At 55.5% G+C, this 15471-nt stretch overlaps 1 protein-coding gene across 1 annotated transcript in view; it reads right to left on the bottom strand.

Annotated features, from left to right (window-relative positions):
* The window catches only part of MYO7A (myosin VIIA), an 80752-nt gene that overhangs the window by 49614 nt on the left and 15667 nt on the right, over positions 1–15471 (bottom strand). Inside the window, exons 3-8 of the mRNA XM_081062335.1 lie at positions 14596–14709; positions 9472–9624; positions 2283–2467; positions 1665–1786; positions 1442–1584; positions 1084–1197 (exon numbers count right to left, since the gene is read on the bottom strand). Of these exons, the coding sequence (XP_080918461.1) occupies positions 1084–1197; positions 1442–1584; positions 1665–1786; positions 2283–2467; positions 9472–9624; positions 14596–14709 (831 nt within the window). The remainder of the gene's footprint in view (positions 1–1083; positions 1198–1441; positions 1585–1664; positions 1787–2282; positions 2468–9471; positions 9625–14595; positions 14710–15471) is intronic.

Genomic DNA, 15471 nt, shown 5'->3' with positions numbered 1-15471 from the left:
GAGAGGCCGTGCCTGAGCCAAAGGACCCTCACGGCCAGGCCAGGCCAGCCTAGGGCTCCTAGCGACTCCTCCAGAATACCTAGAAAGCTCCTGTCTGGGCTTCTCAAGAACATGTTTCCCAAATCTGGAGATCTTGGATGCCCCTCAGTGACCAAGTCTCTGATGTCAGGCCTGGCCTGTCACCCTGTCTGGCAGTCACAGCACCAAGGCCCTACCATTCTCCCCGCTTCCCCAGTGGACACCCACCCTCATGGATTAGAACCCCTCACCAAGTACAGCCTAGAGTGGAAGGAAGAGGGGTAACTGCAGACAGGTGGAGCACTGACAGTCTGCCTTACTATGTGTGTCTATAAGGCCTGTGTGCGAGAGTGTGTGTGTGTGTGTGTGTGTACAAGTGTGCCAGCTAACTGTAGGACGTGTCCAGGAAGGCGTGTCACACATACAACACACACACACACACACACACACACACACACACACACACAGCCTCCCTCAGGTGCCATAGCCCAGCCCAGCTCCAGACAATTAGTCATAGGCTCTCCCCAGGAAGCTGGTGCCCCCCAAGCCAGCCTGCTGCATGTATAGCCCCCCACACCTGGTGCTGGGTGGTAGCAATGGCCCTGGGACTCACTTCTCCTTGGTGGCTTGACAGCAGCACGAGGCTGGCACCTGAGCCTAGCAAGCAGCGAGCCCTTGGGGCTGAGGCCACCGTAGCCTGCCCCCTGCAGTCCCGGGAGCCCGGCAGAGGTCCCAGTCTTCACGTCCTCAAAGACTGAACTAACACAGGTCTGTGTGTGTGTACACGTGGGTGCGTGTGTGTCTATGTCCCTGGGTCTGGGATATCTACGCCCATTTGTATGTCTGTGGTGAGAATTTGTCTGAATGTGTGTGCGAGTGGGTGTGTGCCCGTGAGGAAGAGGTCTCATGGCATATGCAAGCCCAGGGTGGGCTGGGGCAGGTCAGGGGACAGGAGGGAGCACACAGGGAATTTCCCACTGGGCCTACAGCTGGGGAGCGGCTGGGCTGCCCCTGACCTTGCTGGGATGGCTGTGCCCCTCCCTAGGCGCCCCATCTCAGCCTCACCATGGCCAAGTAGTTATAGTCCGCGGCCTGGCCCAGGCCCAGCTTCTTCTTCTGGTCCTCACTCATACCCTCCAGCATGCAGTAGAACACGTGGTAATTCCTTTCGTCAGGGGCCTAAAAATGTGGGACAGGCAGGAGGGCAGGAGGCAGCCATCAGGAGGAAGACAGTCAAGAAGACTGGAAACATAGTTTGCTATGTTAACTACTGGGTTTCATGACAAAAGCCCCCACGGTGTTTTGATGGTGGGATTTCAGGCACAGGCAAGCAGGCAGCCGCCTAGGGACAGCGGAGGCTATGCAGACAGTGTGTGTCACACGCAGCCCTGAGGCTGGGGTCCTGTGCAGGGTTTGGGCCCACCTGGCGACAGACGCGTGACTTCTCCAGCAGGTACTGCTCAATCTTGGCGCCCTCAATGGCACCCCGTTTGTTGAAGTGGATGTCGATGTACTTCCCGAAGCGGCTTGAATTATCGTTTCGGATGGTCTTGGCATTTCCGAAGGCTTCAGGGTGGGTAGAGGGTCACGGGCAAGGTCAGCCCCCACCCAGCCTCCCAGCCCCGCCCTGAGAGCCCTGGACCTACCTTCCAGGATGGGGGTGGCCTCCAGCACCTGCTGTTCGATCCACGAGTGCTGCCCACTGATGGCCGCCAGGAACTGCAGGATCAGCTTTGTGCTCTCTGTCTTCCCTGCCCCAGACTCCCCACTGCAGAGCAGAACCAGAGAGAGGCAAGGGCCTCTCACAGTCTGCATTGCCCCCTCCCCACAGGGCTTCAGCCAAGGTGCTTCCTCTACTCACCCTCCCCATCTGTAAAATGGGCTGACAATATGGACCTTTCAGGGCTGGGAGAAGACGAAAGGAGCTCAGTGCTCTGCCACAGCCAAAGGTTACTTTCCTTCCCCTTCATTCAGACATGCACACCCCTCCATCCACACTTGCCATAGACCATGGCACGTATTAGATGCTTGATCAATGCTTTGTCCTTTTACCCTCTGCCTGAGAGAGAACAGGAGCCTGAGATTTCAACTGACTGTAACTTGACAGAAGCCAGCTGTAAATAAGGTTGGCTTCAAAAGCTACCATCAGCTTTGGTAGCATTAATAGAGATAGAAGGCCTGGGAAAGGGGAGGTGATTTTCTACATTATGAGGCATCAGCAGGAGCACAGAGCTGGAGCTCCACACCTGTCCTAGGCCTCTCACCTGATGATGCAGCACTGGTCACGGCTGTTGCGTTTCATATTGAAGTAGCAATTATCAGCAATGGCAAAGATGTGGGGCGGCATCTCCCCAATCTTCTTGTTGGTGTACTGGCGAATGTGCTCTGGTGAGTAGATGGAGAGCAGCTGGTAGGGGTTCACAGCCACCAGGATGGAGCCCGTGTATGTCTGTGGGTAACAAGGAACAGAGAGCTCACCTCTTCCCATATGAGAGGCTCTGACTCCAGAAAGCTCTCAGGCTCTGCCCTGCTCTGTCCCTCTGAAAAGGAGAGCACTGGCTTTGGAGTCACATGGCTCTAAGGTCTGAATCCTGCCTCCCTAGGAGCTGGGAGTGGAGCCTTCAGACTAGCATTGGGTCTGGCTCAGAGTCGGTGCTCAGCAACATTTGATGAAGGGAGGAAGGAAGAGAGGGAGGGAGGGTCTCTCAGACTCAATTTCCTTATCTTTGTCTAGAAAATGGGTACAAAATAACTGTTTATGCAGATTAAAGAAGATGGTAGACTTTAAATTTTATATCACACTGTAGGTTCGTCTCAAATGCTGTCTCCCACTTTTGTCTCCAAGCCCTGCAGCCCAAACTTTTGGAGCAAAATTCATAAACTAGACCTTTCCAGAGCAGAGGATGTGTTGGTGCAGGGGGAGTAAAACCAAGCTATAAAGAGCTGAAGGGGCTGGGGTATGTGGTTTATAGGCGCTGGGTGGGCCCCAGTCTCCGCAGCACCACCCTGTGCTCTGGGGACAGAGCACCTCCAGCCATCCTGGGCAGTGTAGGCTCAGGGGCCAAATAGGGAGCCTTCTGAGGGCTGTCTCTCCATGGGCTCCTCTCTTAGTGCACAGAATGGCCACCTGTGTGCAAAATTTCCTGCTCTGTGTCTGGGCTCTGGCAAACAGGGGACAACAGGCCTGGCCCTCTGGCCACGAGGGCACAGTGAGGCACTCAAGGGTAACTTCTCCCTCCTCCCTCCCCTTCCCACCGAACCTTGAAAAGGTCAGGCCCAGCCTGTAATTGGTTATGGATGCGTTGACATTTGGGCCTGGAGAGGCTGAAGGAAGATGTGACCACACAGGGAAAGTGACAGCCCCACCCATCCCCTCCCCTCAGGGCTCAGTGCCTCTACCAGAGCCACAGCCATGCCCCAGCAGCCTCCGCTAAGACTGCCATGCAGGGAAGGCACTGCTTCCGGCACTGCCACTGCATGCCAGGGGAAACGCCCACCCCTGGGCCAGGTGTGGCCATGCAAAGCAGCCCTGGGCTGCGCATCCAACACCCAGGCTCTAGTCCTAGCCAGACACTGCCCTTCTGTGGACCATGGAGGGCTCGCCTCTCCCACCCAGGCTCTTCCTCCAAGCAGCCCACTCCAGAGCAGCTGGGCCTCACTGAGCTGACCCTATGCAAGAGCCCAGGCAGGAAGAGATGGGGCGGGATGGGGAAGGGGGTGAGGACAGCGGCCAGGTGGAGCACCTACGGAGAGATGGAGCAGCCATCTCTGTGCCACACTCACCCACCCGCCACAGCTGGTCTGAGGTTGGAAAGTGGGGAGCAGGAGAAAAGGAAACTGGTCAGTGGGGTATGGGATGATGAGGGTCTTCTGTACGAACAACAGCCCAGGGCTGGGCTAACAACTTAGAGCAGAACCTGCCCACCTCCAGCCCTGGGACGCCTCCGCCACTGTCCCCTACAGCTCAGCCCAGGCCTGCTGTGGGACCAGGTAGACTGATCCCGGGTTGGGGGAGTGACCACAAGGAATATCCCTTTGGCAGATCACTTCACTTCTCTAAGCCTCAGTTTGCTCATCTGTAAAAGGAGGATGGTAACGTCCACCTCACAGGCTTTGACAGCCGCCTGGTGCAGACTGGCTGTCCATGAGCGCCACCTTCCTTTCTTCTTAACACTTCCTTAAAAACGTAACATTCAACTGCCTGGCCCATGATCATCATGTGGCATGAAGCTGGCTCCAGGCCGCCACTCAAGAACCCTTCACTGAGAAATGAGGGGAGGTTTACCGCTGCTCCCTTAGGGCCAGGGAGGGAAAGCCTGGGGCTGTGGGCGCTCAGAGGAGGCCCCCTGGGATCTTCAAAGGGGGCTGGGGGCTGGGGGGTGGGAGAGGGAGAGTAGAGGGCTCTCAGTGGAAATCAAACACAGAGGCTGGAAGGGCATGACGTTTGGGAAGTCTGCTGGAGAAAAGTCACCCTGGCCGCTGTGCAGCTTTGGGAGGATCGATAGCCGCTCCAGAGACTGGAGCTGGAGATACTATTTCAGACCTAATGAACCGCTCAAGGGAGGGGGCGGGGGAGACAGGACCACACAGAGGTGGCCCTGAGAGCAGGCTCTGCCACCAAGTGGCAGAGAGGGCCACTTGGGTCAGAGAGAGGGCCAGAGAGGGCCCAGGGCACCCTGCACCTGGCGAGAAGCCTTCCTAGGACTGGGCCTCGACACTCTTCGCTCACCCATGTCTCCCACAGTCCTCCCTATTCTGTCCACAGCTCAGAAGGCTCTCCAGTACCCTCGGCGCCTCAGGCCCCGCCTCCCGGACCTCCCCACTTGATGTCCACCCGCCTGTCCAGACCGGAACTCACCCTGCCCTTCAGCCTCTCAGCTCAGCCAACAGTACACCATCATCTTTCACCCAGGGCCGGACGTGGGAGGTCCCTTGACACCTTCCTCTCCTTCACACTAGCCCACCCCTCTCCATCAGTGCAGCCGCCCCCCTGGCCCAGCCCACCATCAGCTCTCAGCAGACCGTTGCAGTTACCTCCCCTCTGGATTCCCCACTTCCACACTGTCCCCTACGATCTATCCTCCACTGGGAGCCAGGGTCAGCTTGTAAAATATCTGATCATGTCATCGCCTCCCCTCCCCCCGAAAACCCTCAGGCAGCTTCCTATGGCTTCAGGACAAAGCCCATGTCCTTTCCCGCCCACAAGCGCTGGCTCTGACCAGCCACATCCCTCAGCCAGAGATCCCTCTATAGGAACCCTTCTGTTAAAAGCCCCGCAATCCATCCTCTGGCCCTTCACCCGGCTAATGCCTGCTCATCCTTCGTATCCAAGCTGAGATGACCACCCCTCCAGGAAGCGGGGCACCCTCCTGTGTGATCCATCACAGCCCACATGGTCTTGGCTCACTTGACTCCTCCATAATTTTGGTTCAAGGGCTCTGCCCCCAGCCTCACTCTCCCCCAGAGCCAGGGCCCGGCACCCTGCCCAGCAGGTAGGATACTCAGCAAATCTTAGCTGACAGACTGAAATGAATGGGTGGAGAAGAAATGAACTGCTGCCCACAGGAAACAGCAAGGAAGGGCGCTGAGGGAATAGGCCCATCAGCAACACTGGGGCAGCCCTCTACACTGACAGGAATGATGGCCTGGGCATGCGGCTAGTGGAAAAGCACAGAGCAGCATGCGGAACAGTGCTACCATTTGTGTAGAAAGACATTCTTAATTATATCTATATATAGTTTTATGTCATGTATGTGATTTAGACACATACACAACGGCCCTCTATATCTGTAGGTTCTGCATCTGCAGATTCAACCCACCACAAATCAAAGTCATTTGGGAAAACATGCTACGCTGTGGTTGGCGTGTGCTGTGTAGTTAGGCCTACCAGGGTTGCATCCGTACGGAGCAATTTTTTCCTTGTCATTTTCCCTAAACAATGCAGTATGACAACTACGTACATTCATTGACATTGTATTCGGTATTGTAAGTAATCTAGAGATGATTTAAAGTGTAGGGCAGGATACGCATAGGTTACATGCAAATACTACACACACCATTTTATACAAGGGACTTGAGCATCTGAGGATTTTGGTCCTGGAATCAATAATCAATCCCCCACAAATACCAAGAGGCTATTATATATAGCATGTAGTCTTTCTTCTGAGGATAGATTAGAAATTAATAGCAGCAGTTCTCTGTGCGGCAGAAGGAAAACTTCCAATTTGTAGCACGTATACCCATTTCCAAATAAATCATAAAAGCTAGGTCTCTTCCTTCAGTGAGAGGACCCTCCCCAGCAGAAGGGCAAAGACACACCAACTGCCAGGAAGACCCCTGTGGGGGCAGGACTTTGCAGCTTCCGCTCCACGTCCCCCTTTCCTCTTCAGAAGGCCCCTGTGAGGTGTGGTCACATTCCTTCTCAGACAGGAGAACTGAGCCTCTGAGAAGAGGAGGGACTTCAAGCTCATATAGCAGCAGATAAGCAGGGAGTGGGATGAACAAGGGCCCCGAGCACCAGAGGCCCAGCTCTTACCTTCCCGCCTAGACTTCCCCAGCTCCCAGTCTGAACCTGTGGGACTGTGGAAAGGATGTAGGGGGAGTGGAAGAAGCAAGGGGCTTGGCCACTGTTCATCTCTGGTCCTCGGTGCCCACCCATTCCCTGGGACTCTCAGCACGGCTTCCTGCGCCCCCTGGCCCTCTTTCACCGAGAGTCCACAGTCAGCAGAGGGTTAATGCCCAGCTGCCCAGTAGAAGCCTCTTGCTCAAATCTCCAGTAATAAAACCTGCTCTGTGGGGCCATGGGCTGAGGTAGGGGAGAGATAAGGACTCTTCCCAAGCACCCGACACAGCTCACAAGGTCCCCAGGGGCCTCTAAGTGCCCAGGAAGAGATCAGGGGGCCTCTCTTAAGCCAGAGGCCCACACTAGGAATCCATTTTACCCCAAGCTCCACCTCCTCCAGGAAGTCCCCCAGGCCTGCTAGCCTGGGCCCTCTACCTTAGCAGGCCATGAAGACCAAGACACATACCTTAGGACACACATCTTCCCAGAGCCACAGAAGTGCCCATCCAAGGAGTCTCCCCATTGTGCCAAAGGGAAGGATGAGACCAGAGAGTAGCAGAGACTCTCCAAAGGCCACATGGCAAGACCAGGACTAGGCCTCCCAGACCTGGCTCCAGCCTCAGTTCAGCATTGGGGAGTCCTGGGTCCCTATCAGCTTGCCAGTTGTTCCCTGCAGAATCCAGGGATGGTCCCAGGCTTCTGGGACCATGCAGTGAGAAATTGCTAGGTGTCCTCTGAGGTCTCTCTCCCGCTTGGGGTGCCCAGGGCTGATTTGTGGCTCTCGGTGCTACCCGTCAGGATCCTGGGAATAGGCCAGCTGGAGCAGGCAAACGCAGGGCAGACAGTGAGGGACAGAGTGTCCGCCTGGCTCACGGCTATGAGCAGCGTGGTAATCTGAGGAATTCCTGGGTGTACGTGGCTGTGCCCAGGGTAACCCAAGCCATGAAGTGACCAGGGGTTGCCATGGTTAGAGACAGGTATGGTTTCTGGGTGGGACAATGGCCTGGCTGCTTCTTCAAAGCCCTGCTCTAAGCCTGCCTCCTCCATCCAGTCACAGAATCGTGCAGTCAGCAAGTTGAGGGAACTTCCTTGAACCCTGCAGTTCCTGAGCATGACTCTCCAAACCAACAGACATGCAGAATCAGGTCTACGGATTGTCGCAGCTGGGACCTTCGAGGTGCCATGGCTTGGTTCTCAGACCACATGTCTCTGAATAAGAAGGCAGCTAAGACACCTCTGCTCAGCTCCACCCCATGTCCCCTCCCCACCCCACCCAGAAAAGTGGTCAGAAATCTTATTAGTGGCACTTCTAATAAATGGTACAGATCTCAGGGTTTTCTGGAGAACCCATAAACCTTTGGAATTCTTTTCTTTGACCCCCTAGGTGGCCTCCTTAAGAATACAATGTCCAGGCTGATTTCTCCATTCGCTGCCAGCTTATCAGTCTACCCCATAAAATTTCACAAACAATATTCACTGATCGCAGACTGAAGGTTTTTCCTCCCCTCATCCTTATGAATTCTGCTTTTGCCTTTGTTCCTTGATTCAGTCTATTAACCATCTCCTCCGGACAGGAAAATGGGCCAGGATATGAGCTCTGGCCATGGCCTCCCTGGAAGGAAGGTGGGAGGCTCCTCGTGTACTTTCAGATCCAAGTGTCAGACTTCACTTGGGCCTGGGCAAGTGGCCACAGAGAGCCCCAGGACCCGCTGTGTCCACCTTCCACCCAGGGAGGGAAGCAGAGATAGAACTGCCAAGAACTGGGGTGCAGACACCAGTGGGTCCTTATGGGGTATCTCTGGCCTTGGCTCAAGTTCTAGCCGCACCCCCTAGTTAGGGGACACTGCTCTAGGCGGGAGGTGCCCTCAGCATCCTGCCCCCCTCTGGGTGAGGAAAAGAGTAAGAGGGGCTTTGTCAGCGCCAAGTGCTCCCTGTGAAAGCCACTTGCTGTACCTATGCAATGCACAGACGTCAAGGGCTTGGACACAGCCTCTCCTTGGGAACCCAAAGTCGCAGAGGGACCCAGAATGGGGAAGGTAGTGGAGGGCCTCCCAGGCAGCAGAGGGGTCACAGCGCCAGGACTTCTAACGGGCTAGATCCCTGGCCTGAAAGCGTCTTACTGTGACTCCTCAGGGACAAACCCCCCGGCTCCCTCACACTCTTCCAGCTCTGTCCCCCTGACTCCCCTTCACATTCCTGACAACTTGGTGACTCCGTGCTGCTCACCTGTCTGGCATGGTCCTGCCTCTGGCTTTCTATTCACGTAGTGCCCCTTCCTGAATGCCATCTCTACCGGCCAACCTCACCTACCTAAGGCCAAAAAGTGTGAGAGCCTCGACTCAATGATCTCGTGGTCCCTTCTTGTTCTGATGGTCTCTGAGCCCACCTCTTGGGTCAGCGCAGTCCTAGCTGCGTGAGACCGTATTTGTCCTCCTGAGTTGCAAGGTGAAGTGTGGGGTATGTGTATGACTGTTTCTAATATCAAGGTTTTGGCGGGCGAGGGGGGTGGGTGGAGTGGAGGGACGGCAAGGATCATGTTCCCTTCTCTATCCCTTTCCTGAGGCAGGCCCCGGCCTCACAGCAAACCCAGAGAGGGCAGCAGTTCCCCATCTCTGGGAAAAGCACCGAGCCTCTCACCAACCCCTCCCTGGATGCCCAGTGGTTTCCAGGCCTGCAGAGCTACGTGCACCTGCAGTGGCACAAAGCACAGAAGCTACGGCCCGAAACCACAGACCACAGAAGCCATGGCCTGAAAGAGAAGATGAGCCAGATGGAGGAATACAGCCAGATGAGTCCCTGGACCCCAGTGTCCAGCAGCAGAGCTGGCAGTCTCAGGAGGCAGGGCCTGGGGAGGTGCGGGTGGGGCTGTGGGCAGGCGGGGCGTCACTCACGTAGATGAGGTGATCCCGGTAGCGGATGAGCAGGTTGCGCAGGATGCCGGCCTCATTGAGGTCCCCCAGGCGGATCATGTCCTCCACGCCGTGCACCGACGTGGGGTGCATGGGCTTGATGTGCGTGGCATTCTGCGGGGAGATCCAGTGTTCCTGTGGGGAGGCCCAGCGGCTAACGTCAGGTCCCTCTCCTGGAGCAGAGACGGTGCACTGCTGGGGAAGGGGCCCGGGAAGGGAGGGGACCCCCAGTCTGTGAGAGCCAGTAAGGGCCTCGTCCTCTTCTGTAACCAAACGCTATCGATAGGTTTTAACAGGTTTGAGTCTATGAAGATGGTCTGCCCACCCCCAATCCCATGGGCAGCTCCTTCTCCTCTTCGGGGATTCTCTCTGCAGGCCTAAGAGGTGGGTGGCCAGGGACTTTGGCCCCACCTTACAGTTATCATAAAGGGGATTAGAGTTCCTCGGTCACACTGCAGGATGGAGTGGAAAGTGTAATAATTAGAGTTAGACTTGGCTTCAAATCTAGGCTCTGGTAAACAAATGCATGAAAAGCAATGTCAGATAATGCCAAAAATACACAGGCACACGGGATGAAGAATTACCAAGGTAGCTACATTAGATAGGGTGGTCAGTGGCCACCTCTCTGCGGAGATGACGTTTTAGCTGAGGCCTGGATGATGAGAAAGAGACCCCTGTAAGATGTGGCGTTCCCTGGGAGAGGGAAATCGGGGTCTAGGCAACAACAAAAGCAAAGGACCTCAGGCTGGGGGAGGCCAGGCAGTAGCAGTGGGGATGATTAGAAATAGACCCACTTGGGATATATTTTACAGGGCTTGTTGATGTATGTGGAGCAGGGGTGAACTTTCAGTACTGGTGAGCTGAAGGGGCAAACAGGACAGAGGTTGTCCTCTGGCTCCCCCGACTTTCCCCTGCAATATTTCCTGCTGCCACATGGTGGAGCACGCAGCCATAGTGCTGACAACCAGCTCGCAAAGCCCTGTTTCCTTCCAGCACTGGACGCCTCCCCTCCCCCAGTGGTCTTCAACACTGCGCACAATCCCAGCTGCTCAGGGAAGCGAGAGTCTGACCTGTGCTCTGGAGTGTGGCTATCACCTGAGTCAAGCCCCCACGTCCTCTGGCGCCCTCTCCCTCTTCCCAAATGACAGAACCCAGAGAGCCTCAAGACCCGTAGGAACCTGAGTTTTGGGAAGGGGATGTAAAGGGGACCCCTCTGCCACCTTCCAGCTCGAGCCCTCAGACTTGCTAGTAGGTGAGATGCACATGTCACGAACTCTCACACTTGCTTCTCCTGCAGGTCCCCTCTGGGATAAGCAACCCTAATGGCTAGACACTAGCAGGAGTCTGGCATTGGTCCTCCCATCCCATCCCACCCCCAGTCCCATTGTCACCCATTCCTACCCACTCAACCCTCTAAAGGGCTGCCGAGTGGGCAGTGTCCTCACCGACCTTGAGTCCCCACGCTGATCCAGACCACCATCTCTCATCTGGCCCCTGCCCCTTGCTGTCCTTCACTTTACCTCCAGCTCTCCCCTGCCCCCAACCCTTCATCCCCTGGGGGTGTCCTCAAGCACCATTATGATCCCAGCACTCTGGGGCTTTGAGCGCTTCCCTGACTCCCCCCATACTCTTGAGCCTGGCATTCACCGGCCAACATGAGCGGGACACAGGGACTGCTAACGCTCGCTCCAGTTACCCTTGTACTTCTGACCAGGGCAGGTTAGCCTGCTCTTCCCCAAACACCTCTGTGACCTGCTCATGCTGTTTCCTCTACTTTTTTCCCACTCAGCCTTTGAGGCTCAGCTTTCTGAGCCTTCTGTGACCACACTGCCCACTCTCACGTGGTCCACCTATGCCACCCCCCCCCACCTCTACTGCAGGCCGGGTGGGGGGCCTCCTCTGGGTTCCCATGATGCCTGGGTCTCCCATTGCAAGTCAGTGGTCACCTTGGGCTGCTATTTTCTGAGAACAGTTCCTTCCCTCACCTCCCAATTTGTCCCAAGGCTGGGAGCTCCTGGGGGCCAGATTCCATGTCTGCTATATCCCTTCCACAGTGACCGGGACACAAATGACATGGCAGGGAACCTCTAATGGGACCTATGGCCAGCTGGTAACTACAGATGGAGAACCAGGTATGAATTAGAAGCAGAAGTCCTACTCATGAGAGACCTTAGAGGTCCCTATTCCAACCCTTTCACTTCACATGAGAAAATAGGAGCAGAGCAGGCTGGCAGCCTGCACAAGGCCCTCAGAGGGATCAGGGACAGGGTCAGCCATTGCCCACAACTCCAGTTTCCCCAGCATTTCAAGACACCTCTAGGGCCAGGAACATTTATATACAGGTCAGGCCCTCACACAGCTCTCCCTGAGGCATGAATGGGCCAAGTGGTGAGATCAAAGAACCCACCTAGACTTTCCAATCCAGAGCGGAACATTCCTCTCTCCCAGGTACCCTATTTCTTGATACAAGTTGATCCGATTGGAAAATTCCCTCTGCTTGGTCTCTGCTCACTGACTTGGTCCCAGGCCCCAGTATGGGCGAGAGGGAAAGGACTCCTGGGAAGGCTGTCTGCCTTGCCCACTGAACCCCAACTCTGGTGCCATCATTTCCCCCTCCTTCGCAGTTCAGCACAGAGTTAAGGAGGCTCAGCCACTGTATGACCCTGTAGCCCTGTGCTTGTCACTTTGCTTCCCTGGGTCTCCATGGCCTCATCTGTGAAACGGGAATTAGAATAACAGTCCCTTCCGCTTGGGAGATTGGGAAAATGAATTGATATAATAAAGCCAACTTTTGTATACGCCTGCCAGGTCTAAAAAGCACTGGTAATTGCTCAGCCAGTGCTGGATATTATCATTCGAATGCTTTCTGGTTTTACAAAGGAGATGTATGTTTTCATTTGCTCCTCATAACAGAAATACTGGCCCTATTTCACAGTGAGGAGTCACACTCAAGAGGTAAAGTGGCTCCCGCAGTAAAATGGCGGAGCTGAGCCTCTCCCACCCCTTTCCTGCACGGAAGGTCTCCTGGCTGAGGTCAGCACCCCTTGGGTCAACGTCCACAGGCACCTACAGCAAAGACTAAAGTGTAACCAGGGCAGACACTGAGGCCTGGCCCTGAATGGATGCCAGAGGGAGGGAGAGAGGGAGGGAGAGCGTGGCCAATTCCAGGGACTGGGGACACATTTGAGAAAGAGCTGTCCTGGCACTGAGCTCAGAGAGACAGGGACCACGTGCTCTGAAGAGAAAGGGAAGGAGGGGTGCTTCTGGCAAGGGGAACAGCTTGGGCAAAGACAGATATTAGGATTCCAGTAAGGACTGGAACCACAGACTCTCATTCACTCATTCAGCAAGTCTTAATGGAGAACATCCTCTGGGAAGACCCTTTGTTGCTCTCTGGGGAACGAGATGTGACTTACCGGGCCCTGCCCTCAAGTTGAGGGAGTCTATGGGAAGACAGAGGAATACAAGAGATGGCCTGAGGAGGGGAGGAGGGCATGGGAATGAGAACAGCTTGTGAAAAAGGAGGCCAGAAGCCCCAGGGGCTCAATTCCGCTGAGGCAAACGCAGCCTCCCTCATCTGCTCGAGGTCAGCCAGTCATGGCCCTCCCCACTCTGTAGCCCCCACTCTTAGGGCCTTAGTGGGGGTATGTGGGAGGGAACCTCTGGGATCCGGTGACACAGTTACGGGACACCAGCTGACAAGCAATATGACCCAGGTGAAACTCAAGCCTGCAGGTAGAGTCCCTGGGCCCCACCCTGGGGGCTGCCTGAGGTTCATGGGCCTATTTGTGCAGCCAGCCCCCCTTCTGTGGCTGCAACCTCAGGGTGGCTTCCTCGAGAGTCCTCAGACTGGAGCCTCTGGAATGACATTGCAGGCACTCCAAAACCCAAGGGACAAATGCATGGTTAACAGAACTTGAGCTCCCACGTTGCCACTGAGATGTTGAGAGGGGAAATGCATGCAAAGAGGCCAGAGGGCGTGGGTGCTAATCCCAGTGCAGTCACTTACAGCTGTGTGACTCGTCCTGGTGGGCCCTCTATGTGCCCCAGCTTCCCATAGGATAACACTGGCTGCCCTCCCTGCTTTCTCAGACGCTGTGCGGACCCAAAGATGGAACTGGGTCAACAGACTATATACACCCTGAGGGGGTGCCCTTGCCCCCAGCAGAGCCTCCTGCTCCAAGTCGCTGCACTGTCTTTCCACCTGGAAGCTAAGACAACGACTCGGTTCCATTTCTACGTCCCCAGCGCTGGTGGAACTGAAATCTTCCTGGGCACCTCCTGTCCCTGCTAAGCTGAAATCATGTTCTCTGTACCACATCCACATGTCCCCACATGACACACACATATGTAATACCCATGCACACATGTGCAGAGGGCCTCCACGTCCCCTCTGGGCCCTCATCCTGACCACCCACCTGCTCCAGGGCAGGCCCCTGACTTCAGGCCTTTCTTTCCCACCCCAAAGCCCCACTCTCACTACCTACCAACTCAGACTTCCTGTGTCCCTTTTCTTCAGGGCCACAAGCCATAAAGGGTTAATCTTTTAGTCTGATTCCCAGGGCAGCACCAAGGTAGACAGTGAATTCACATGAGGCTGTAACCTAAGGGTGTTGTCAGTCTCTCACTCTACAGAGGTGTTCTCCACGTGTGAGCTCACTTGTGGGACAATGTCCTGTGAGATCATTCCTATCATCCTCATTTTGCAGAAGGGCAAACTGAGGCTCGGAGGAAAAGAGACTTGGCGAAGCCTGCACAGCTAGTAAGTGGGCAGGATCGGATTTGAATCTAGTCTGTCTGACCCTGAAGCACCCCTGTGCCGGAGGAGCTAGCAGCGCAAGCATACACACACACATGCCCACACAGACGTAAGTCTCTAATACTAGGCAGAGTGAACTGAAGTGCTTGTGGAAACAGAACACGTAGCCTGGGACAGAAGGGGAGGCTCCCTCTCGCAGGGGCACTAGGGAAAGTTCCATGGAGGAGGGGGGTGAGAGGCAGAAGTGGGAACACAGGCCCCACCTCTACCCCTTTCAGGCGGGTCACTGCCTGGCCCCTGCCTCAGGTCCCCACGGCATGGGGGCGGGGCGGTGGGGGGCTACTCACATTGCCTTCATCGTCTACCACCTGGATCTGCCCAGAGTCGCAAAGCTTCACCACCGCCCCGATGGGCACATCAAACTCCTGTCCAGATCTCAGGTCCATCCAGACATAGTCCCCCTGTGGGTGAGAGAAAGTGCCAAGACAGGTGAGCAGGGACAGGGCTCAGCACCGCTTCCAGGCAGTCCTGGGCCCTCATGCTACCACCACTAGAGGCTCTCATGCCAACCACAGGAGAAGCAAGAAAAGGGAACTCGAACTTGCTGGGCCATCTGGAACCAGACCCTGGGCTGGGCACTTTATGCAATGTCATCTACCTCTGCTCTGTGGTAGCCATTCGTGTCCCCATTTTACAGATGAGTCAGGAGAGACTCAGAGAGAAGAAGAGCTGAGACCACACAGCTGGGCAGCTTCAAACCCAGGCCTGTCCAAAGGCCGGCTCTTCCCAAAGTCTACAGCCTACACATGATGAGCAGACTCATCAAAGTTTAGGCAGAAACACGAAGACATCCCTCTGTCCTAAAGGAGGCAATCCCACCGGACACCCAAACAGCTTCCTGACCTCCAGGATTAACTCTCATAGTCGTGGGTTCCTCACAGTGACGCCACTCTGTACCGGGCGGGCCCTGTGACACAAGTTCAGCCTCACAGCCTCCTGGCTTGTGAGGAGAGCCCCGACCTCGAGGGAGAGAGCTGTCACATTTGCACCCCTGCAGGGCCTGGCACAGGGCCTGGCTCTTACTACACGCTCCGCAAGGACACCTAGAAGACAAATCTAAAACCCAGAGTCAGAGAAATGGACTTAGAGCCACCACTTTCAACAACGATGCATTCAGTAAACATGCATTGAGCACCTGCTGAGTACAAAGCACGGATTGATCT

This window comes from Rhinolophus hipposideros, assembly GCF_964194185.1.
Source record: "Rhinolophus hipposideros genome assembly, chromosome: 10".
Lineage (NCBI taxonomy): Eukaryota > Metazoa > Chordata > Mammalia > Chiroptera > Rhinolophidae > Rhinolophus > Rhinolophus hipposideros.
This window is presented reverse-complemented; position numbering and strand designations above follow the sequence as displayed.